Source organism: Xyrauchen texanus, chromosome 48 (genome assembly GCF_025860055.1).
Source record: "Xyrauchen texanus isolate HMW12.3.18 chromosome 48, RBS_HiC_50CHRs, whole genome shotgun sequence".
Lineage (NCBI taxonomy): Eukaryota > Metazoa > Chordata > Actinopteri > Cypriniformes > Catostomidae > Xyrauchen > Xyrauchen texanus.
This window is the reverse complement of record NC_068323.1, coordinates 7,534,724-7,560,854: the sequence shown is the minus strand read 5'-3', so window position 1 is coordinate 7,560,854 and position 26,131 is coordinate 7,534,724. Positions and strand designations below refer to the sequence as shown.

At 41.0% G+C, this 26,131-nt stretch overlaps 2 protein-coding genes across 7 annotated transcripts in view; both read right to left on the bottom strand.

Annotated features, from left to right (window-relative positions):
- Positions 1 to 493: 493 nt before the first annotated feature.
- On the bottom strand, positions 494 to 6,938 carry LOC127639586 (SLAM family member 5-like). The gene is made up of 5 exons (XM_052121687.1): positions 6,755 to 6,938; positions 4,854 to 5,186; positions 4,198 to 4,503; positions 3,662 to 3,781; positions 494 to 2,303 (listed from the first exon to the last, which is right to left on the bottom strand). Exons 1-5 carry the CDS (start codon positions 6,801 to 6,803, stop codon positions 2,284 to 2,286), a joined length of 828 nt encoding a protein of 275 aa, XP_051977647.1. The 5' UTR covers positions 6,804 to 6,938; the 3' UTR covers positions 494 to 2,283.
- Positions 6,939 to 7,933: 995 nt separating this feature from the next.
- LOC127639582 (natural killer cell receptor 2B4-like) overlaps positions 7,934 to 26,131 on the bottom strand; it is a 103,606-nt gene continuing 85,408 nt past the window's right edge. For 2 of the 6 annotated variants that reach the window (XM_052121670.1, XM_052121669.1), the window contains exons 2-6: positions 10,204 to 10,536; positions 9,554 to 9,853; positions 9,036 to 9,155; positions 8,847 to 8,901; positions 7,934 to 8,762 (exon numbers count right to left, since the gene is read on the bottom strand). In XM_052121670.1, the coding sequence (XP_051977630.1) occupies positions 8,750 to 8,762; positions 8,847 to 8,901; positions 9,036 to 9,155; positions 9,554 to 9,853; positions 10,204 to 10,536 (821 nt within the window). In that variant the 3' untranslated portion in view covers positions 7,934 to 8,749. Of the gene's footprint in view, positions 8,763 to 8,846; positions 9,156 to 9,553; positions 9,854 to 10,203; positions 10,537 to 10,772; positions 11,099 to 16,419; positions 16,576 to 26,131 lie in introns of those variants that run through there. The other 4 variants (XM_052121668.1, XM_052121675.1, XR_007969981.1 and 1 more) reach the window with 4 other exon arrangements.

The window sequence follows — 26,131 nt, the reverse complement described above, 5'->3', positions numbered from 1 at the left end:
TTTGATTTTATTTGATTTGATTTGATTTGAAACAGCTGGAATAGGTCCACAGCACCACGGCAGGCTTTGAATTCTTCCTTGCTGTAGATGAGACTGAGCTCTGTCTTCAGCTTGCTTCCACTGAGCATCGGGTACGCTTTCATTGTGCTGCTCAATGCATCTTCAGGAAAGGTATCCTTGTACTCATCAAACCTGTCCCCCTGCAACAAGGTGGCACAGACAAGGTGGTCTGTGAAGGAGAAATGCTCCCTAGTGTGTCCCAGGATTGTGTCACAGACCTATAGAGTTAATTAAATATATATATATATATATATATATATATATAGAAATGTAAGGTAGTAACCTGGAGTAGGCCACTAGTTGTCACAGTTGCAATGACTTTCAAAATAAAAAATAGAGCCATTTGAGTTTTTGTCCCATACAAGACAGTAGTTTTGGTGGCTTCATATTTCATTTAATCATTTATTTTTATGTTGCCAATTTTTTGGGATGCTGTTGTATAATATTAAAATTATGATTTTTGTAAGGATTTATACCAAACAAAAAATGTTTTCTTGAGTCTGAAGAATATGATATGTGGGCAGGACATCTCTGCAGCACAACAAAAATGTAAATTGGTAAATTGACTAATTTCTATAAAATACTCACCTCTGCTGCAATCCTTTCACGCTCCTTTAAATTGAGCCCGAGCCTCTTTATTGGTCGAGAACCACATATTTTATGTGTTTATCAAAACATTGTGAATAAAAACAATAAAATATATGCAATATTCCACCACTGTGTTGAAATTTAGAGTGTTTTCTGTAAAATGAGACAATTTCTATCCATTTACTCCAATGAAAGTGGGCAGGACGCTCTTTTAAATTCAGATATGCCTAATTCCTAATTCAAAATATCCTGCAGAGCTGAAGTGGTTAAACAATAAATTTGCAAAATAAAGCCAGAACTGTTGCACACTGTAACGTTACATGAATAAAACTTTTATCGATGTTATTGGTTACTTCAGTAACACGAACTTACTTCAAGCTGCCTTGAAGGACAAGAGGAGGAGGAAGATGATGCCGCTCCGTGTCTCTCCTGAGAGCTCATATTTACAGACTGATCGAAGACGATTATTAGACGATCGAAGGTCTCATATAATATTAAATTATATAATTATAGGTCAAATATTATTTATATATTGTTAGTAAGTAATACAACAAAGCACGACGTATTGCATAACTACAAATCACCGCGAGAGCTTTCCAATATGCGCGCCACTGAATGACGTCTGTACATCCGGGTCAGAGAGCACCTGTCCATCAAAAGCTCACTATCCAATCAGAGTAGATCACTGTTAAGCCCACCCCCACGAGAGGTTTGTCTCAAAACAGCAAACGAAAAACTGCGAAGCGTAAGCGAAATCTGTGGCAATGTATTCAGAATCCACGATTTGCGAAAACATTAAGCATATTTGAAGAGCCTGTTAAATTCGTGCGCTTGAGTTAATTTTTTTTTTTTTTCATATTAATTGTGTTTTTCTTCTTTTGTAATGGAATATTTTTGATAGTTTCTGAGTTACGTTCAGTTTTATAAAGTTACATTCATTACATTCTTACCGTATTACGGTGTGCAACAGTCATATTTTATTATAACAACATTTCTCTTAAAGAGACATTTATATTTCTCAATTGCACAAATCCTTCATCCGACATTGTGCAGAATTGTGTTCATTGTCTTTTGGCAAACTATGACAGTTATCAGAACTTAAATATACACTATATACATAAATGTGCCAAACATATATACAATCAGATATATAAAAAATGTAACAAGTGCAGAGAGTAACAATAATATAACACATTAAGAATAATATACAAATAAAATATAGAATAGAATATATATATTATATATTACACACAAATGTGAAAACACACTAAAGAGAATCTAATTATTACACTATTGCACTAAGAACAGAAAACACAAACTAAAACTTAAACCTGACTTTTCTGGCTTTCCTTGATGCAAAATCATCAATGATGTCATCGTATGAAATCTGCTCCCCTATTGAGTGATTGATACTGATGACCGGCAAGGCCAGTGAGCCGTTCCTGGGACATGGTTGATCTCAGGTATGACTTGATCAACTTTAGTTTTGAAAAGCTCCTCTCTGCTTGAGCCACAGTGACTGGCAGAGAAAGTGCAATCCTGATAGCAGTCCAAAAATTGGGGTAGATCTCCGATAGATCCTTATCATGCATAAAAGTGATAAGCTCAAGGAGGCTCATGGTCTTTGATGGCAGTTCAGGGAAGTTCTTTATTTCCTAAAAAAAGAATAAAGAAAAATATTCATGACACAGTTATAATGGCTTCATGACAGCCAATGTCAAAACCAACATGGCAGTTTAATGTAATGTTAACTCATAAATCTAAGTAGTTTCTTGAGTTTAATAATTAATCTGCTATGTCATGTTTTTTATGACATATTTATGACAGGTTATGATATCTTGGTAATGTCAAGTTGTCAGCAAAGGCATCTCAAACAAATAATGTCATATTTGCATTAAAAATGTCATAATTGAGCGAGTGACACTTATAAGTAGTAAATAAATAGCAAATGTCGTCTCTTTGAAACTACCTACAGATTTAAAAAACATTCCGTTGGCTAATTACAGGGCCTAACGTAACCCAACTGATGGAAATAAATAATAACTGAACTTGTAACAGTTTGGTTGCAAAGCACAATATTATGGTGAAATTAGATCTCGTGTTTGTTGACTTAAAACCGAATTATTGTTGTATAAGCATAGCAAGCATCATAGCAAATAGGCTAACAAACGTAAGAGTTACCAACAATTAACATTAGCCCTTCATTCATGACAACATGGATACCGTAATCATATCACAGAGAGAACATAGTTGCATACCTTTATCTTTTGCTCGTTTCTCCTCTTCTTTTTTTCTTTTTTTACCTAAATTGTGCACCTGATGGCTTTGACCTTGTCCTATCCATCCCTGTTTATTTGGCACTCGACAATCAACAGATTTCCCATCCCCCGCCCCCCAACACTGTCACTCACGTTACGAGTCACGGCCAGAAGTCAAGACTAAACCAATTCACCTTGGTGAGGTGACCACATAATCGTTTTGTATTACTTATTTTTATTTGCCATTTCACACAGAAAAACAAAAATGTGCAGGAACTATAGGCCTGTATTTATAATATTATGAATAAAATGTGCGTTATTTGGAAGAAAGTCGAGTGTGACTGACTTTAGCCCACTAATTTCATTAGAGTATTGCTCTGTTATACAGTGGGACCCCCCCAGTCAGTCACCAAGAGGTGAACTATACCCTGCCTGCTGCGCCCCCCCTCCCCTTTCCCCTTCTCACACACGGCACCTTCTCAGCACGCAGGGGCGCCAATTTGCCAATTCCCCACACAGTGAAATTATAGATAATAGAAAACCTCTATGTAGAAAACCGCTTCGCGGCGCAGAGGATTTTTTTTTTTTTTTTAAATTTTGTAACTGCTCGTGCCGCTCCCCATGTGACATGAAAAAATGCCGCCCCGGTCGAATGCCCGGTTCGCCCGTGCCTAAAACCGCTACTGGTGGTTAAAATGACATAATGGCAGTTTTTCAACATAACAAAAGACTCGTATGGTTACAATAATACTTGCCCTCTTGACTTGCTTGTTTACGATCTCTGATGTGCCTGTAAATCACTCCACAAACTGCAATTATCACCAGCAGCACAACTGCAGCAACTATCAGTGACATGAGATATGAACGTGTCTGTTCTGTAATGGACAAACAGAAAACAGTCATTAGTGCAAATGAGTCCAGCCAAGATACTATGAAACATCAGCAGATCAGAGAGAGAAAATATGAACAAACTAACATTTAAAACATTTAACCACTGAAGTCATCTTTGGGGAATCTCAGATCTGCTTTTGATCAGAGTGTTTAATGCAGTTATTTGATCTAATTGTCAAATGAGATGCTATACAGGACAATACTCAAAAAATATGAAATTGTGTTGTTGACTGTATGGCAATGAGAGTTATTTAGAGATTTTTTTTTAATGTTTTTATCAGGTCCACTAGAAACGAAAGGACAGGTTACAGTTCATAAACCTGCACAAAGTTTCTGATGTCCTGCAGCATTATTAATAATCAAGACAGACCAAGAGACTCTAATATCACCACTGACACACCTGAACACATCTGACAGACTTCAGTAATGTCGAGATGTTTAGTCTGGTTTCTGATGGGATTGTTGATCACACAGCTGTAGGTGTTGTTCTCCTGATATTCCACCTCCAGAGGTAGAGAGAGACTGTTGTTGAGATCAGACACACTGATGGAGGACAATAAACTGTTTCCTTTGTACCAGGAGAGAGTCACATGTGTCACAGTCATTACTGAACATTTAAAGACACATTTTGGGCTCAATGATCTTCCTGATGATGATGAAGAACAGGTTGAAGAGTAATTGGTAATGTCAGGAACAGGAAGAGGAGCTGGAAAACATGAGATGAAAGCATACTGCCATCAGCACTAGTGAGTCTTGGGGGATTTTTGAACCTCCAAATCAGTTTGTTCATGAGCTTGTAATCACTGAATAATAAACGGATCAATTAAGACTGGTTAAAGATCAATAATGTGTTTAAAATGAAAGTCAATCATCAGTCTGTGGTGTTTTACAGTGTGTCCAGCATCTGAACAAACTGATCACTGATCAGCTTAATGACCAAACACACACTGACTACTCACAAGACTTTACTCCAGCCCACCGCACACAAGTTTAGACATGAAATAAAATCAATAAACACTCATGATGTGTATAACATGACTTCTTCAGTTTACTCACCGTATACAGTAACACTGAATCTCTTGTATGAAGTTCCTCCATCATTGATGATCTCAACCTGATAAAGTCCAGTATGAGTGATTCTGATGTTCTTGATGGTGAGAGATCCAGTCTGATTGTTCAGTTGCAGTTTATCTCTGAATATTTCATCATTACTGACCGAAATAAAGTTTATTTGGTCCCTTTTAAAGATTTCAGCTATTCGAGTGTTTCGAGGTCCAAACCTCCACAGTATCTGATAATCTCTCTGTACTTCAGTAATATTAGTGTGAAGAGTGACAGAATCTCCCTCCAAAACTGTCTTCAATTCATCTGAATTATCACCAAACACACCTGGAGAACAAAGTACAAATCTGAAGATAAATGTAAACTATATATTTATTTAATAAACAGATTATATTTTGTAGTCTATTTATTTCAGAGGAATAGACAGAAAGGTTTTATTAATGTCACTAATATCAATGGAGTAAACCTGTTCATGTTTTCAGATATTAAGTTTAATATTTGGGTGTGAAATGTTGAAATTAGATCATGATTTGATTTGATTATTTTGACAATTCATTATTATTTTCCCAAAAACTGTAATCTGAAGAAATGTAGGACAATTTGCAATATAATATGGACATCAATAGATTTTACATGTAATTTTATAATATATACTATATATATATATATATAGGATGAGACATAAATACATAGTGTGTAACAGAATTAATGCACTAATTAAGATTAAATGTTAATATTCTGATTGAATTAAATGTTAATATTCTGAACACACTTTACATTTAGCCAATAAACTACAGGGAGAATGATAACAGAAGAAATAATAGGCCGACTACTATTGTTATATTCATTATTGAGTCAATATTAATCAAGAATAACATGATGAGAACTAAACAGGTCATAAGTAGACCGTTGAATATTATCCTGAAGATTTACATGTGATCTAACAAGAACATTTACTGAAACGATGAAATCTAATTGAAATCATACAGACATTTATGTCTCACTGTCAGCTGTGAATCAGTGACAGAGTAAACAACTGAATGCCTAAAACACATTCATATGTTATTTGTATTATTTGGTCTACATTTACAAGAATAGCTATTCTATTCCATAACATCCATAACCTAAAATATCACAATTATGAGAATAATTACAATAATAACAATTAAATAAAGTTGCTCATATGGATGCATGTAATTATTGCACGTTTGTAGAAATGTTCTGTGTTTGTTTTATGATGTTTCACTAAGTTCTGTATTAGCTGACACTTGATTTATGAATAATGAAGCAGAAACTCTGTTTCATAAACTTTTCTCATTTGAAGTTCAGACTTTTATCTTCAGTCTCACGAGCTCCGCGTCTGTTGCTGTTTGGATAATTATTAATAACAATAAAGCTATTAAATTCAGTGATGGATGTATAACATTGTCATCATCACATTTATGCATGTTTACACCCAAACAATGTTAAGTATCCTGTCAAGAGAAAAAAAATGTGTTCGTGTGCACAAGATATTTTAGGAAACATTTGCACACACTGACACACCTTAACTACGTCACTGATTTGTTTTGCTTCTTCATGTAAGATCCATTAATCATTGTATGTTCTTTACAGGTTTTATTAATGCTTATACAGGGAACACATGTCTTAAACCTTCAAAATAATTTCATTTTAATCGATTGACATTGTCTGGAAAAAGCAACAGCTAGGCAATGAGTTCGTTAAACTTGACGTTTTTATCTTTAAAACATACAAATATTATTCATTATATTTAAGCATGTTTTTTTATTATTATAGAAACGTATTTTTGTTTCTTCTTTACAAATAATAAAAACACATAAAGAGTCAAATCCAGCAGTAATCATTTCATTATGCCCAAATGTCCCCAGACTCACCTTTAAACTCGATCAACAGACACAAACAGAAGAAAACCGCCTCAAACATTCTTCACAATGTAAAACATCAAACTCCGCATAACATGTGACAAAATAAATTACATTTTAAAGAAATAACAGCCAATGTCCGATTTCAGCACGCACTTTAAACTGGTTTCGTTTTGACACAGAAACTACTGATCGCTAAAACACTCAAACTGGTTCAGTTTCCGGTCAACATCAACATCACCTGCACAGGTGCGCAGAAATGAGTCTGCGCAGGAAAATCTTTTATTCCACCATTAATGCACCAATCAAAATGTGTCGTACACTGCATGCTTTATTAATTTATATCATGTAAAAATATATCATTTTAATTTTAAAAAGCACACTTGGTCAATTGATACAAACATATCTGCCTTCATGCAAGATTGGAGTTTAATATGTTCCTGTGTGACGCCAGATGGTGACAAACTCCAGCACATTCCCATATAAAGACTCCTTATACAAATAAATATCCATTTCTCAGCTTTCTGGATACATATAGTGCAATCAGAAAGACATTTTTAATAATGATATATTATTCAATATATATGCTATTATGTGGGTCTAAATAGTAAATTATATAAAAAAATAATTCGACATTTCTTAGTCTCATACTTATTCAATTCTGTGCTCAAATTGCCCCAGTCCTCACTGATAGAAACACAGAAACACACACACACACCAATGTGTCCTCTGAAGTAATTACTTATAAATCTACAGTCAACAAAATAATCTTTCTTTGAAGCGTGTTTATGCTAATTGTGTTCATTTTACTCAACATATGTAATTGACTGCAGCAACTGAAAACAAAGTAAGCTGTTTATTTTATTTATTGCTAAAGCTTTATCTAGTTGATGTTTAACTATGTATGAACAGAACATTCAACTGAGTTTGTAAATCTTTCTGAGGGCTGTTCACTGAGGACTCGTACTTGTGCTGCATCAGCTCTATTTCTGTTGGTCTAGTCCATGTGTCAGACGGATGCTTTGAGCATCTTACTGTGATTGCATCATGTTGCACAGGATTTCAGCATCTCCAGCCAGGAATGAATGTTTTTTTTTAGACTCTGTGTCAAGTAAAATTTAGTGTGCAACCACACACACACACACACACACACACCTGGATTACTGTAAAGACACAGACGAGGAGTGAGGATCTATATGCAGTTTTTAATGGAAAAACAAAAGGTGAACAGGGTAACTCAAATAACAAAACGACACAGGGAACAAAAAAACATCCACGATGGGAAAACCAAAATATAAACAAGCGAAACATCCACAAATGACACGGGCAGGAACACAGTCAAAAACATAAATACATTTAACCACTGACAACTAATGAACAAACAACAGGGCTTAAATACACAAGGATAATGATACACAGGTGAAAACAATGACGCTGGCAGTGATGAGGGCAGGGAATTATGGGAAGTGTAGTCCGGGACAGATGACAAGTGAGAAACACGGGGCAGACAACAGGGAATCGTGACAATTACAGATTACAACATTTATTTTAATGAATTACATTAAATGCTGATTTATTATTTGAATTAATCACATCTCAATATTGTCTGAAAAATGGTAAACAAATAATGATAATGATAAACTATGTACATCATATAATAAATACAAAAATAAAAGACAAAATCATTGTATTAGATAATTAAAGTCTTGATTCAGCCCATCACCGGACTACAGTCAATCTGAGCTCATCCATTTGTCTGAGGGTTGTTCACACAGGACTCGTTCTTGTGCTGCATCAGCACTATTTCTGTTGGTCTTGTCCATGTGTCAGACATACACTAATAGGAATGTGTCTGAAAGCAGCCGTCTATCAGTTAGACAGTCTGTGAATACTGAATTACTTCAGTTGTACCAATACTGTAGAATATCTGATTACATTTATATTTTATCATATAATAATCATATTTTTAAGGAATCTTCCTTCATGTTTTTTCCACATCCATCACCCTTAATTGCACTTCCTGTGAAACCAGAAGCAACTTTAATTTACAGCATGTTATACATTAAACTATGCACAATCTTTGCTTTAAAAATCAGTTTCTTACCGTATTACGGTGTGCACAGAATATTGTTGTTGTATCTTTCCTTCATGATTTTGGACTGTTTTAACAATAAACACAGTTTATTAACTACAAAAATATTACAGTAAAATTTTATTTTAATTGGTGGTTAAAATGACATAATGGCAGTTTTTCAACATAACAAAAGACTCGTATGGTTACAATAATGCCTGCCCTTGTGACGTTCTTGATCACGATCCCTGTTGTTCCAGTAAATCACTCCAGAAACTGCAGTTATTACCAGCGCCACAACTCCAGCAACTATCATTGGTAAGAGATATGAACGTGTCTGTTCTGTAATGGACAAACAGAAAACAGTCATTAGTGCAAATGAGTTCAGCCAAGACACTATGAAACATCAGCAGATTAGAGAGAGAAAATATGAACAAACTAACATTTAAAACACTTAACCATTGAAATCTCAGATCTGCTTTTCTCAGAGTGTGTTTAATGCAGTTATTTGATCTAATTGTAAAATGAGCTGCTACAGGACAATACTCAAAAAATATGAAACTGTGTTGTTGACTGTATGGCAATGAGAGTTATTTAGAGATAATTTTTTTATGTTTTTATCAGGTCCACTAGAAACGAAAGGACAGGTTACAGTTCATAAACCTGCACAATGTTTCTGATGTCCTGCAGTATTAATAATCAAGACAGACCAAGAGACTCTAAAATCACTGCTGCCACACCTGAACACATCTGACAGACTTCAGTAATGTCGAGATGTTTAGTCTGGTTTCTGATGGGATTGTTGATCACACAGCTGTAGATGTTGTTCTCCTGACATTCCACCTCCAGAGGTAGAGAGAGACTGTTGTTGAGATCAGACACACTGATGGAGGACAATAAACTGTTTCCTTTGTACCAGGAGAGAGTCACATGTGTCACATTCTCCACTGAACACACCAACACACATTTAGAGCGTGACGATCTCTCTGATGATGATGATGATGAACAGTTATTGGTAATGTCAGGACCGGGCAGACCAGCTGGAAAACATGAGATGAAAGCATACTGCCATCAGCACTAGTGAGTCTTGGGGGATTTTTGAACCTCCAAATCAGTTTGTTCATGAGCTTGTAATCACTGAATAATAAACGGATCAATTAAGACTGGTTAAAGATCCATAATGTGTTTAAAATGAAACTCAATCATCAGTCTGTGGTGTTTTACAGTGTGTCCAGCATCTGAACAAACTGATCACTGATCAGCTTAATGACCAAACACACACTGACTACTCACAAGTCTTTACTCCAGCCCACCGCACACAAGTTTAGACATGAAATAAAATCAATAAACACTCATGACGTGTATAACATGACTTCTTCAGTTTACTCACCGTATACAGTAACACTGAATCTCTTGTATGAAGTTCCTCTAATACTGATGATCATTAATTTATAAAGTCCAGAGTGTTTGATTCTGATGTTTCTGATGATGAGAGATCCAGTCTGATCATCCAACTGCAATTTGTCTCTAAATCTTCCATCATCACCATCATCTATAGAGTTGACCCGTTTAATAATTTCAGCTATTCGAGTCTCTTGAGGTCCAAACATCCACAGTATCAGATAATCTCTCTGTATTTCAGTAACATCAGTGTGTAGAGTGACAGAATCTCCCTCCATCACCGACACTGACTTCAATCCATCCGTATCAACACCAAACACACCTGAAGAACAAAGTACAAATCTGAAGATAAATGTAAACTATATATTTATTTAATTAACAGATTATATTTTGTAGTCTATTTAATTCAGAGGAATAGACAGAATCAAGAATCTGGGTTTTATTAATGCCACTAATATCAATGGACCACTGAGAGATCCCAGGAGGGGAACAGGCTTGGCCGGGAAGGATTTAACCTCCTGGCGCCTCTTAGGAACCTGATGAATAAGTCCTGCTTACCCAAAGACTTGCCATCTTCTGCGTCGTGGTGGGCCGTGATAGCAGCAACATACACCTTCAAGGTGGAAAGGGACAGCCTCCCCTCCAACCTCTCCTGCAGGAATAAGAGCACTGGCCTAACTGTGCACCTCTGTGGGTCTTCATCCCGGGAAGAACACCAATTCGCGAATGAGCGCTACTTCAGGGCATAAAGTTGCCTGGTAGAGGGGGCTCTGGCTTAGCTGATCATGTTTACGACAGCAGGTGGTAGACCAGCTAGATCTTCCGCGTCCCATCCAGGGGCCAGACGTGGAGGTTCCAGAAGTCTGGGTGCGGATGCCAGAGCGTGCCCCATCCCTGAGAAAGAAAGTCTTTCCTCAGGGAATTAGCCAGGGAGGGGCTGTGCGTGAGGAGTACGAGGTCCGAGAACCAGGCCGGGTGGGCCAGTAGGGGAGCAACTAGGGTGACTTGTTCCTCGTCCTCCCTGATCTTGCACAGCACCTGTGAAATGCGCACTTGCGCAGCCCGAGGGCCAGCTGTGTGCCAGCTGCTCTGTCCAGAGGGAGCCTCTGTTCGGGCATACCAGAGCGGGCAGTGGGATTGCCGAATCGTTCCCAAATCAGCTGAGCCGACACGGGGTGAAGTCTCCACTCTCCACCAGCGTTGTCGTGACAGCACGTCCGCTACCACATTGAGGTCACCGGGGATGTGAGTGGAGCGCAGCAACTTGAGTCGCTGCTGGCTCCAAAGGAGGAGACAACGAGCGAGTCGCAATATGTGGCGGGAGCGTACGCCACCTTGGCAATTTATGTGATTTATGTCAGACAGACCGCGTGCTGTCTGACCTGACTAGGACATGTTTGTCTCGAACTAATGGGAGAAACTTCCGCAGGACAAATAAAACAGTAAGCAACTCTAGGCAATTGATGTGCCAGCGCAGCGGGGCCCTTTTTCAACGGCCCGCGGCTGTGTGCCTACTGCACACGGTGCCCTAACCCCATCTGGAGGCGTCGGTCGTGACCAGGGTTTGAAATGTTTGGCAGCAGGCGGGGGTGATCATCACCCGGTGCATGCTGTAGCGCCATGCTCGTCTCAGGACTCAAGATTGAAGCCAGTGCTGAAGCGGTCTCATATGCATCAACCCCAGTGGCACGACCACTGCGGAGGATGCCATATGCCCCAGGAGCCTCTGGAAAAGTTTTAAAGGGACCGTTGTGCCTGGCCTGAAGGTGGCGAGGCATTCCAGCACTAACTGCACACGCTCGTTGGTGAGACATGCTAACATTGAGACTGAGTCTAACTCCATGCAGAGAAAAGAGATGCTCTGAACTGGGGCGAGCTTGCTCTTTTCTCGGTTGACCTGAAGCCCCAAACGGCTGAGGTGCCTGAGCACCTGGTCTCTGTGAGTGCATAGTAACTCTCGGGAGTGGGCCGGGAGTGGGCCAGAATGGGCCAGTCATCGAGGTAATTGAGTATGCGGATGCCGGCTCCTCGGAGCGGGGCAAGGGCTGCTTCTGCGACTTTCGTGAACACGGGAGGGGACAGAGACATGCCGAGGGGGAGGACTTTGTACTGATATGCCTGGCCATCGAACGCGAACCGTAGGAAGGGTCGGTGACGAGGCAGAATTGAGACATGAAAGTACGCGTCCTTCAGGTCTACCGCTGCGAACCAATCTAGATGCCGGACGCAAGTTAAGATGTGTTTTTGCGTGAGCATCTTGAATGGGAGTTTGTGCAAGGCCCGGATGAAAACTCGCAAGTCCAAGATCGGTTGTAAGCCGCCACCTTTCTTGGGTACAATGAAGTAAGGCGGTAGAAACCCTTCTTCATCTCGGTTGGAGGGACAGGCTCTATCAGCGTCCTTGAGTAGAAGAGTAGCGATTTCAGCGACAGGGATTTAGCATGCTCGCCGTGTACTGCAGTAAAGCGGGCGCTCATGAAGGGGCCAGGGGCCTGGCAAAATGAATTGTGTATCCGAGTCGAATGGTCTGGGCCAGCCAGCGTGGCGGGTTGGGAAGTGAAAGCCACGCATCCAAGAGGTCCTCGAAGAGGTCTGTGATACGGTGGGAGTGCGCTTGGGCTGAGAGCTGGGCTCACTCTTGGTTGAGGCGGAGCAGCACTTTGTTTTTATTTTTTTTGAAGCCGCAGGAGGACGCCCTCGGCAAGCAGATGGGGCATGGACCCTGGCGGCAGGTTTGCGGTGGGGCAGGATGCCTCCATCTGCTTCTTCACTGCTGAGGACTGCTGGGCGGAGTCGTCTATGGTGCTGCCGAATGGACGGACCTGGGAGACAGGGGGTTCGAGAAAGTATGCTTTGTCTACCTCCCATATTTCAACCAGGTCCAGTCCATAGATTACATTCTGGACCACAAGGGTGGAAGGCTTCTGACCTTTGTGGCCCGAGGCCTGATCGGTCATTGAGCGCAGTTCCTGCAGCACATCAAGAACAGGACTAACCAAGTGCAAGTTTTGAAGTGCCTTGGCCTGGTGTTGGTTGCAGGAGAGGCCATGGCATGCACCGCTCCACCGTCGAGGGTAGTGAGAGCGGAGGAGCGGCTTACTCAACTCATCATGCATGCCCAGGAAGAAATGAACCAGGTGGGGGCGTGGCTGTGGCGCGACATGCCCTCGGAACCAATCAATTAGCCATGGGGGGTACTCGCGGTACCCGGGAAAGCATAGCGGACCTCTGTGCGTCAGGCTCAGACTGGGCGAGCAGACCCGAAGGTGGCGGCCCAGGTGAGTCATCAACATCAGACGCCACTGTAATGCTCTCATCCCGAGCTCTGACAGAAGCAAGCAAGGGTGTCGGGGAGGGGGGTGGATAGAGGATTTACCTGCCGAACGGAGCCCGTCATTATCCCCAATTCGGCTTCATTTACATTTACATTTATGCATTTGGCAGATGCTTTTATCCAAAGCGACTTACAGTGCACTTATTACAGAGACAACGAGCGAGTCGCGATATGTGGCGGGAGCGTACGCCACCTTGGCAATTTATGTGATTTATGTCAGACAGACCGCGCTCTCATCCCGACCTGACCTGCTGTCTGACCTGACTAGGACATGTTTGTCTCGAACTAATGGGAGAAACTTCCGCAGGACAAATAAAACAGTAAGCAACTCTAGGCAATTGATGTGCCAGCGCAGCGGGGCCCCTTTTCAACGGCCCGCGGCTGTGTGCCTACTGCACACGGTGCCCTAACCCCATCTAGAGGCGTCGGTCGTGACCAGGGTTTGAAATGTTTGGCAGCAGGCGGGGGTGATCATCACCCGGTGCATGCTGTAGCGCCATGCTCGTCTCAGGACTCAAGATTGAAGCCAGTGCTGAAGCGGTCTCATATGCATCAACCCCAGTGGCACGACCGCTGCGGAGGATGCCATATGCCCCAGGAGCCTCTGGAAAAGTTTTAAAGGGACCGTTGTGCCTGGCCTGAAGGTGGCGAGGCATTCCAGCACTAACTGCACAAGCTCGTTGGTGAGACATGCTAACATTGAGACTGAGTCTAACTCCATGCAGAGAAAAGAGATGCTCTGAACCGGGGCGAGCTTGCTCTTTTCTCGGTTGACCTGAAGCCCCAAACGGCTGAGGTGCCTGAGCACCTGGTCTCTGTGAGTGCATAGTAACTCTCGGGAGTGGGCCGGGAGTGGGCCAGAATGGGCCAGTCATCGAGGTAATTGAGTATGCGGATGCCGGCTCCTTCTGACCTTTGTGGCCCGGGGGGCGCGATCGGTCATTGAGCGCAGTTCCTGCAGCACATCAAGAACAGGACTAACCAAGTGCAAGTTTTGAAGTGCCTTGGCCTGGTGTTGGTTGCAGGAGAGGCCATGGCATGCACCGCTCCACCGTCGAGGGTAGTGAGAGCGGAGGAGCGGCGGCTTACTCAACTCATCATGCATGCCCAGGAAGAAATGAACCAGGTGGGGGCGTGGCTGTGAGCGGCGCACATGCCCTCGGAACCAATCAATTAGCCATGGGGGGTACTCGCGGTACCCGGGAAAGCATAGCGGACCTCTGTGCGTCAGGCTCAGACTGGGCGAGCAGACCCGAAGGTGGCGGCCCAGGTGAGTCATCAACATCAGACGCCACTGTAATGCTCTCATCCCGAGCTCTGACAGAAGCAAGCAAGGGTGTCGGGGAGGGGGGTGGATAGAGGATTTACCTGCCGAACGGAGCCCGTCATTATCCCCAATTCGGCTTCATTTACATTTACATTTATGCATTTGGCAGATGCTTTTATCCAAAGCGACTGAAGTGGCTTTCTACTTCTCTGCATGACAGTGCAGTTTGCCCCTGGGCGCTTAGACAGCACAGTTAAAAGAGTTATTTTCTCTAAAACAGTTAGTTTCATCTGCTCCGAAGAAAATTTCTGAATGAACTTGACATATTTGCCTGCTTTTATACACGTATGTATGGGCGGAGTATGCAAATACTGTCTGCCTAATTCCCATACAGACAGAGCGTATTTAGGCCACGCCCACACCGGGAGAACAATCCAACCGTCTCCATTGACTTTGCATTGCGAGAGGCCGCCTCCTTGTCATTTATGACTTATAACAAAAAACAAAACAATGTCTAAAAGCTGCTGTGTGACAAGTGTACAGCAAACAAGCTAAATAACCCAGAAATAAATTTTTATAAGCTGTTGACCCCAAAAAACAGTTTGTTTCAGGACATAAAATTGGATCAATTGAGACAGAGCGCAACTAGTTCTCGAACTACTCTGAGAACAACGCCCACTGGAACATGACATGATATTGTAAAAAAAAAAAAAAATTCATAATTTTAACCATGTCGATTGCTTATTTCACCACCCTATGTGAACCTGAGAGGAGGAGATATATTGAGAAGTAAATTTTATTGTCAGGATCCCACAATTTACTCACTCTTCCTGCTGATGCTTCACGTCTTATTGCCTGTATCCACTTTTGTCTCCTTAAAGACTGGCTTTTACGGTTCGGAAGCTTATCAAAATTTATTTCTGTTTTTTTTTTTTAGCTTGTTTGCTGTACACCTTGTCACACAGCAGCTTTTAGGCATTTTTCAGTTTTTTGTTATATGCCATAAATGACAAGGAGGCAGCCTCTTGCAATGCAAAGTCAATGGAGACGGTTGGAGCTCCGCGTCTGTTGCTGTTTGGATAATTATTAATAACAATAAAGCTATTAAATTCAGCGATGGATGTATAACATTTTCATCATCACATTTATGCATGTTTAACCCAAACAATGTTAAGTATCCTGTCAAGCGAAAATAAATTTATTAGGTGCACAAGATATCTTAGGAAACATTTGCACACACTGACACACCTTAACTACGTCACTGATTTGTTTTGCTTCTTCATGTAAGATCCATTAATCATTGTATGTTCTTTACAGGTTTTATTAATGCTTATACAGGGAACACGTGTCTTAAACCTTCAAAATAATTTCATTTTAATCGATTGACATTGTCTGGAAAAAGCAACAGCTAGGCAATGAGTTCGTTAAACTTGACGTTTTTATCTTTAAAACATACAAATATTATTCATTATATTTAAGCATGTTTTTTTATTATTATAGAAATGTATTTTTGTTTCTTCTTTACAAATAAAAAAACACACAAAGAGTAAAATCCACCAGTCATAATTTCATTATGCCCAAATGTCACCAGAGACCAGACTTACCATTAAACTTGATCAACAGACACAAACAGGAGAAAACAGCCTTCTCAAACATTCTTCACAATGTAAAAGATCAAACTCCGCATAACGTGTGACATAATAAATTACATTTTAAAGAAATAACAACAATGACCGATTTCAGCACGCACTTTAAACTGGTTTCGTTCAAAGCAGAAACAGAAACTGATCGCTAAAAAAAACAATCGTCATAAACTGGTTGGTTCAGTCACCTTTAGACACACCTGCACAGAAATTACTTTTACATCTAAAAACATTTTTTACAATATTTTACTCTGTTGTCTTATTAAATATATTATATTTGTTTAATGTAAATGTGAAGGTTACTACCGGTTAACCAATGAACGTTTTTTTTATTTAGAATTTGTGCATTATTTTTCTGTTAAATTATGGACATTTCTTTTTACAGTTATAGAAATCTCAATATAAATGGATTAATTAAACTTACATATTACATTTCTACAATAAGTGTTTTTCACTAAGTTGAATTTTAATGAAGTAAACTGAACGAGCAGCAATAATAAATTTCACTTTGCAGTTTATAAGCTTCAGATTCATTTGTTGAGTTTCTTCATTATTATGTGTACAGCATAAATATTATATTGAGAGACACATGGACACATCAGGATTTAGGTACACAGGCAGCACGCAGAATTGTCCCGCATTGTGCGGTTTCCCGCCAATTAGAAATCACGTCTGTGACGACATTGCAGTAATATTATTAGTACGCTTTTCCAGTGTTTTTGGATGTAGCATTTGCAGCGAGTGCTAATTACTACTGAGTTGACTCATATGTACACACTGTATTTTCCCAAATCAGTCGACAGATAGAGAAATACAATTCAGAAAGAAATCTCAGTAGACTGGTATTTCTTTAGACAGGGATCATTTTAAATAAAACTAAATTAAATTGAATTGACGATTTGAAAATGAAGTAGAAAAGGTCAACAGAACGCAATAAGAAGTTTGTTACACCTAAAATACACCCAAAACACATTCTTTCACATATATACAGTGAGGAAAATAAGTATTTGAACACCCTGCTATTTTGCAAGTTCTCCCACTTAGAAATCATGGAGGGGTCTGAAATTGTCATCGTAGGTGCATGTCCACTGTGAGAGACATAATCTAAAAAAAAAAATCCAGAAATCACAATATATGATTTTTTAACTATTTATTTGTATGATACAGCTGCAAATAAGTATTTGAACACCTGTCTATCAGCTAGAATTCTGACCCTCAAAGACCTGTTAGTCTGCCTTTAAAATGTCCACCTCCACTCCATTTATTATCCTAAATTAGATGCACCTGTTTGAGGTCGTTAGCTGCATAAAGACACCTGTCCACCCCATACAATCAGTAAGAATCCAACTACTAACATGGCCAAGACCAAAGAGCTGTCCAAAGACACTGGAGACAAAATTGTACACCTCCACAAGGCTGGAAAGGGCTACAGGGAAATTGCCAAGCAGCTTGGTGAAAAAAGGTCCACTGTTGGAGCAATCATTAGAAAATGGAAGAAGCTAAACATGACTGTCAATCTCCCTCAGACTGGGGCTCCATGCAAGATCTCACCTCGTGGGGTCTCAATGATCCTAAGAAAGGTGAGAAATCAGCCCAGAACTACACGGGAGGAGCTGGTCAATGACCTGAAAAGAGCTGGGACCACCGTTTCCAAGGTTACTGTTGGTAATACACTAAGACGTCATGGTTTGAAATCATGCATGGCACGGAAGGTTCCCCTGCTTAAACCAGCACATGTCAAGGCCCGTCTTAAGTTTGCCAATGACCATTTGGATGATCCAGAGGAGTCATGGGAGAAAGTCATGTGGTCAGATGAGACCAAAATAGAACTTTTGGTCATAATTCCACTAACCGTGTTTGGAGGAAGAAGAATGATGAGTACCATCCCAAGAACACCATCCCTACTGTGAAGCATGGGGGTGGTAGCATCATGCTTTGGGGGTGTTTTTCTGCACATGGGACAGGGCTGACTGCACTGTATTAAGGAGAGGATGACCGGGGCCATGTATTGCGAGATTTTGGGGAACAACCTCCTTCCCTCAGTTAGAGCATTGAAGATGGGTCGAGGCTGGGTCTTCCAACATGACAATGACCCGAAGCACACAGCCAGGATAACCAAGGAGTGGCTCTGTAAGAAGCATATCAAGGTTCTGGCGTGGCCTAGCCAGTCTCCAGACCTAAACCCAATAGAGAATCTTTGGAGGGAGCTCAAACTCCGTGTTTCTCAGCGACAGCCCAGAAACCTGACTGATCTAGAGAAGATCTGTGTGGAGGAGTGGGCCAAAATCCCTCCTGCAGTGTGTGCAAACCTGGTGAAAAACTACAGGAAACGTTTGACCTCTGTAATTGCAAACAAAGGCTACTGTACCAAATATTAACATTGATTTTCTCAGGTGTTCAAATACTTATTTGCAGCTGTATCATACAAATAAATAGTTAAAAAATCATACATTGTGATTTCTGGATTTTTTTTTTAGATTATGTCTCTCACAGTGGACATGCACCTACGATGACAATTTCAGACCCCTCCATGATTTCTAAGTGGGAGAACTTGCAAAATAGCAGGGTGTTCAAATACTTATTTTCCTCACTGTATATGAAAGACAACCGAGGAGTTTTTGTAAAGTTTATATTGACAACCGCTTTTTCTTTCTTTTTCTCCCCAATTTGGAACGGCCAATTCCCAATGCACTCCTGGTCCTCATGGTGGCGTAGTGACTTGCCTCAATCCGGGTGGTGCAGAACGAATCTCAGTTGCCTCCGCGTCTGGGTCCGTCAACCCGCGCGTCTTAACACGTGGCTTGTTGAGTGTGTTACCGCGGAGACAGCATGTGTGGAGGCTTCACGCTATTCTCTGCGGGAGCCGCATACAACTAACTACGCGCCCCACCAAGAGGGAGAACCACATTATAGTGACCCCGAGGAGGTTACCCCATGTGACTCTACCCTCCCTAGCAACCAGACCAATTTGGTTGCTTAGGAGACCAGGCTGGAGTCACTGAGCACACCCTGGATTCGAACTCGCGACTCTAGGGGTGATAGTCAGCATCTTTACTCGCTGAGATACCCAGACCCCAAACTCTTTTTCTTAGTTGTGAAGTTTGAAATAAGCTCAAAATATTGATGTTGATCTTACGGTTACAATTTGGATTCAGATTCATGAACAGATTAATTCGGACTCGGCCTGTTGTAGACTTGGTCTTGAGTCCGACTCAGCCCCTTTTGGACTCTGACTCAACTCGGACTCGATTGTTTAAAGACTCATACTTGACTCGGACTGGACTAAGGTGGACATGAACCCAACACTAGTGTTAAAACATTTAGTGTAGAAATATATATAAGTTCTATGACTGGCTATACAGACAGATCAAAATGTCAAAATGCATATAATCCTTTATAATATTCATTTAAAAAAATACATCATCATCATATGAATTAATAGATTTTTTTTATTGTGTTAAGCAATTGTTAGTTGTTTTATGTATTTAAGCTTGCAAAATGCTTAATATTAAATTTTTGTGTTTGAGCTCCTTCGCTAGTTCTGAAGTGGTAAACCAGAACAGCAACAGTAGCCATGCCCACCAGAGCAGAGATGACCAATCGGACCACAGCATTAGTAAAACCACAACACTGGGCGTGCTCTGGAGGAGGAAAAACAAAATCACACAAAGCATTAGTGTGCACTGTAACAAACCGATCTAAATGGGGCATGACTTCAATATGAACACAGAAGACCAACAACCAATCATAGAGGGCAACAACGAATATTTGATGTTGAGAACACCAACGGTAACATAAACCAAAGTTAAGAGTTAAGAGTTTCACCTATATTTTTAATTGATAGAAATCTGGAAACAGTCCAGAATCCACTCAAACTGTTAATTCACACTATCAAATCTGAGCGTAATGAATGTGCTAGTGTCTTCTTTCAGGAAGTAAATTTAGCATGAATCAATAAATGAGGCCACAGATCAGCTCAAAGTAAATTACCATTGTTATCACTGTTATACCTGAGCATGGCTGACAGACTTCAGTGATGTTGAGATGTTTAGTCTGGTTACAGATGGGATTGTTGATCACACAGCTGTAGATGTTGTTGTCCTGATATTCCACCTCCAGAGGTAGAGAGAGACTGTTGAGATCAGACACACTGATGGAGGACAATAAACTGTTTCCTTTGTACCAGGAGAGAGTCACATGTGTCACATTCACCACTGAACACACCAACACACATTTAGATGAACTTTCAGATGATGAAGAACATTGAGAAGAGTCTCCGGTGATGATGGGAATGGGTAGATGAGCTGGAAACGTAATAAGCACATAACAATGTCATGACACTCTGTGGCAACATGTCCTGATTAAAATGTGGCAAAAAACAACAACCTGAAATTCATTAAAAAAATACCTTATGTCCTAAGAGCACTTTTAAACAACAAACTCTTATAACGAGCCTTTCTCCCTATTTTAAATGTCATGTCACTCTGATGCCGTGATCCAATGGCGTGGAGGCTAAGAGCGGAAAAATGTGAAACTAAATACTCAATCCAGAAATAGTAATCGCCACATAATGCAGAACATACAATATTTAATTAATATTCTTTGTCATTTTTACATTAATGAGGAAAACCTGGCACTGCTGACTTGACAGTTGTAAAAGTAGCACTTACTGTACATGATGAGGGGGAAATCATCCAAAACGCTCTAAACCTGCAGACTTTGATCCCTGAGACATCCATATGGTATCCATTAAAGCTGCACGATTGCTTGAATTGAGAATTAAATTGCGATGTCTGATTGCACGATAACAAAACAGCAAATGCTCCATTCAGAGCTTCAGTCAACGATGTGTGATAGCAGAGCGCCCCCTAGCAGCTATAGATGCACATGTTAAGCAGTGCAACAATTTTAGATGATGTTTATCATATTACGGTTTAAATCATCTTGCCTCGTCTTGCCGGACAGTGAAAGATGCTTTTGATGGGTCCTGGTTACCTTCTCTCCCCCTCCGTGCTAAACAGCTGAATGTCAAACCATACTTTCCTTACACGTGCTTTGGGTGAGTAATACGGGGCTGATGAACACTGTTGTCTTTTCCGTGTTTCCTGTAGCGCTTCACAGTTGATTTTAAAATGGCACTGCATGACTTGATGATGTTGTTTTGTGATGTGATGGATAATCCCAGCTCTGAGCCTATTTTACGTGTCCGGAGGTTGTTTGAACAAAGTCATAAATCTCTTGCAATGTCTCATGATGGAGTACAGCAGAGAAGGTGTATAAATATAGATTGGTGATTAAAACTGCCTGAAACTATCTGTGTATTAAACGGTCTTAACACACGCATTCCATCCAATCAGAATCGAGTATTCAAACACATCATGGTATAAAATGTGGTTGAACGCGTGCAATAACCACTGCTAGGAAAAACATTTTTGCAATTGGACTTTTGACTTAAAACCTTATAATTACTGAAATAATAAAGTAATAAGGTAACTACTGAACTTCAAACAAGTACTCACCATAGACAGTCACACTGAATCTCATGGATGAGCTCTTTTGCCAAAGATCTGTAGGAAATAAAGTCCAGTGTCTGTGATTCTGATGTTCTTGATGGTGAGAGATCCAGTCTCATTGTTCATCTGCAGCCTATTTCTGAATCTGTCCATAATATCAAACAAAAAGATGGTATGCTTATAGATTTCAGCTATACGAGTTTCATTAGGTCCAAACATCCACAGTATCAGATCATCTTTCTGTATTTCCGTAACATTAGTTTGTAGAGTGACAGAATCTCCCTCCATCACTGACACTGACTTCAATCCATCTGTATCGACACCAAACACACCTGGAACAACATTCGTAATTAAGAAAGCTGAACAACTTAAGATCTTCTAGGTTTATGACTTGGGCCACAAGGAAGCAGCAGGATGTGGTTTATGTTAAACTTATCATTTGTGGCACATATATACACCATTCACAATGACGTTTAGTTTACAAAATCAGTCTGATTTCAACAATACTGCAATATTATCTGTGTACTGAATAAACCAGTTAGAGTGTTAGACCTCACATTACAGAGACCAGAACAAAAAGACATATTAATACTGCCAACACTGGTTAGTGGATACCTTGACATTTAAAAAAGTATCTATATTTACCTTTAGCTGCACCCATACAGACAAAAACACATTTATTGAAGGTATAATTACTGATAACAAATATCTTACCCGCCAAACAAATGAAAAACATGATGAAACTCCACATGTTGGTGTTAATTACCAGAGACTGACTATCGTGTGACTGACTGATGTGTATTTTTCCACTCTGTTATTGTGGTTTAAATGTGACTGTGGGGGAGAGAGTATGTGAGACGAGAGACAGCATCACACTGTGGTTAGATCTGTGTCATCTGCCCTCTGTCCATATGTGTGACCACAGACACATTTTTCCACTTAACGTTTATTAGGCAGACAGACAGATAGAAAGACAGACAGGTGAAAGGACATACAGATAATTCTACTAATACTTACCACAGACATGTTTTTCCACTTAACGTTTTTAGGCAGACAGACAGACAGGTGAATGGATCGAACAGATAATACTACTAATACTTACAGCAGACAGATGGATGGACAGACAGACAGACAGGGACAGACAGACAGATAGATGGATATTTCTATATTGTGCACACCGGTCATATAATGGCCATGTTTTAAACACTAACAGTCATGGCAGTAAAGCTGACTTGACTTGACAGACAGACAGATAATACTATTAATACTTACCGCAGACAGATGGAAAGACGGACGGATTGACAGACAGACAGACAGAGACAGACAGACAGACAGACAGACAGACAGACAGACAGACAGACAGACAGACAGACAGATAGATAGATAGATAGATAGATAGATAGATAGATAGATAGATAGATAGATAGATAGATAGATAGATAGATAGATAGATAGATATTTCTATATTGTGCACAACGGTCATATAATGATTTGGCAATGTTTTAAACTCTAGCAGTCATGCCATTAAAGCTGACTTGACTGGCAGACAGACAGAGAGAGACATGTGAATGGACTGACGGAAGGATGGACGGACGGACGGACGCCTGTCTGTCAATAAAGCTGACTTAATTTGACAAACAGATGAACAGATAATACTACTAATACTTACGATGGACGGACGGACGGACGGACAGACAGACAGTTCCCCGTCTGTCGCTCACTTCGACGTTGTGTTGAAGAAGTGACACTAGGGTCTCTCTTGAGAGCCTCACGCATCTCTGAACTTGAGAAAAGGCCAATGAGAAATTGGCAGACAGAATTTGCATGTCCGCTCCGGACATACGGGTGCGGGTTCATTCAGAAATTTTCTTCGGAGAAGACCGGTTGTATGAGCTGTATCCCCGGAAAACAGTTCTGACGAGTCTAGAGGACGCTTCCATGGGACCTCCTCCTCAGTCACTAACCTGCCACCTGCCTCAGCACCAGAGCCTTGGGACGCAGCCTTCACAGCCTTTGCGGCTGGATGATTGGTTCCAACCGGGCCTTGCACAAACTCCCGTTCAAAATGCTCACAACAAAGACACATATTAACTTGACGTCCGGCATCTAGATTGGTTCAGCAGCGGTAGACCTGAAGTACGCGTACTTCCACGTCTCAATCTTGCCTCAACATCTACCCTTTCTACGGTTCTCGTTCGACTGACCAGGCATATCAGTACAAGGTCCTCCCTTCGGCATGTCCCTGTACCCTCGTGTCTTTACTGAAGGCCGCAGAGGCAGCCCTTGCCCCGCCTCGGGAAGCAGGCATTCGAATACTCAACTACCTCGATGACTGGCTCATCCTGGCCCACTCCCAGAGTTACTGTGCATCCACAGGGACCAGGTGCTCAGGCACCTCAGCCGCTTAGGGCTTCAGGTCAACTGGGAAAAGAGCAAGCTCGCTGAGGTAATATCGTCAGCTCTTATCCCAGGAGATCCCACTAACTCGGCTCCCTGGATGACTCCTCCCTAGCCCTCTGGTCCATGAATTCAGCGGAGGAATTCCCCAACCAAACCCAATGCAAGTACTCAAATTGCTCTGTACTGGAATAGGTGATCCACAGGTCGGGCCCCGTGAGCACTTGTCCCACTGTGTGTATTTTCCATGGTACATCCCTTGCTGAGCGGACCCACGTCTCTCTTGGTCAGTCCTCACTGCCCCCGGTCGTCGTGTTTGTAGCAACTCCTTCCTCCCAATGAGGTAGTATCTACCACCGGCTATTCTCCACATGCGACCTAAAATCCCATATGATGTATTCCACCACACTTTACCTCCCCAGCCTGGGCAGGTGTGGTCTCCACAGGGTCTTTCCCCCTGAAAGAATAGGAATTGCCTTCCCGATGCGTGTGATAGCGTTAAGATGGCCCCAGCCACTTTAACTCTATGTGAGAAACATAGAGAGAGAAAAGCCTCGGCTGGCACGGCTTGCTCCCATGCTTGGCACGTCGCCTTGTTCCACCCATATCGGGTGTAGGGAACCAGAAGGTTATGACGATCTTATGGGGTGTTGGGGAAGGGTACGTACAGTCTGACAGGGCCTGTCGTTTTGGCACACAACTACCTGCCCGCACCTGTGTCAGCAGCGCGCGTACACGGTTCAGCGCATGGCGTGATTAAAATTGGACCCCTAGTGTCGCTCTTCGACACAACGTTAAAGTGAGTGACAGACGGATCATCTAGGTTACTGTTGTAACCTCCGTTCCCTGACATCTTGTTCCCTCCATCAGGGAATGGAGGTTACAACAGTAACCTAGACAATATTTCTATATTGTGCACACCAGTCGTATAATTACAGACAGACAGACAGACAGAGAGAGAGAGAGAGAGAGAGAGAGACAGAGGAATGGACTGACGGACGGACGGACATCTGTCTGTCAATAAAGCTGACTTGACTTGACAGACAGACAATACTACTAATACATACCGCAGACAGATGGATAGACAGACGGGACCAGGATGGACAGAGACAGACAGACAGACAGAGACAAACAGATAGATAGACAGATAGATAGATAGATAGATAGATAGATAGATAGATAGATAGATAGATAGATAGATAGATAGATAGATAGATAGATAGATAGATAGATAGATAGATAGATTTCTATATTGTGCACACCAGTCGTATAATGATTTGGCAATGTTTTAAACTCTAGCAGTAATGACAGTAAAGTTGACTTGACTTGACTGACAGGTAGGCAGATAAAAAGAACCACTCCCAGTTACGCAAACAGAGCAGCCTTTTCCAGGAACAAAATGACAACAGCATTGAACTTTCTGTTTCTCCCTCCTTTCTTGATACCCAATCAATGTCCAAACTATTACAAATGGAATGATCCAGTGACTTTAACCAAGTGACTTTTTTTTTTAAATAATTTTTATAGATCTTTTTCAGTCCTACACATTGTTACAAGAGGATGAGATTGTACAGCTATTTTGCATGAATAAAACAATTCAAATCAAATCCATACCATACAAACACAAATGAACAAAACAAATGTAACAAAACAACAGCAATAAATCTATATACAAAACAAGCCATACTCCTTGAAAAATGTATCCATGCATCCCCACATACTGTACATACAGAAAACAGAGAACAGTCTGTTTACATTAACAT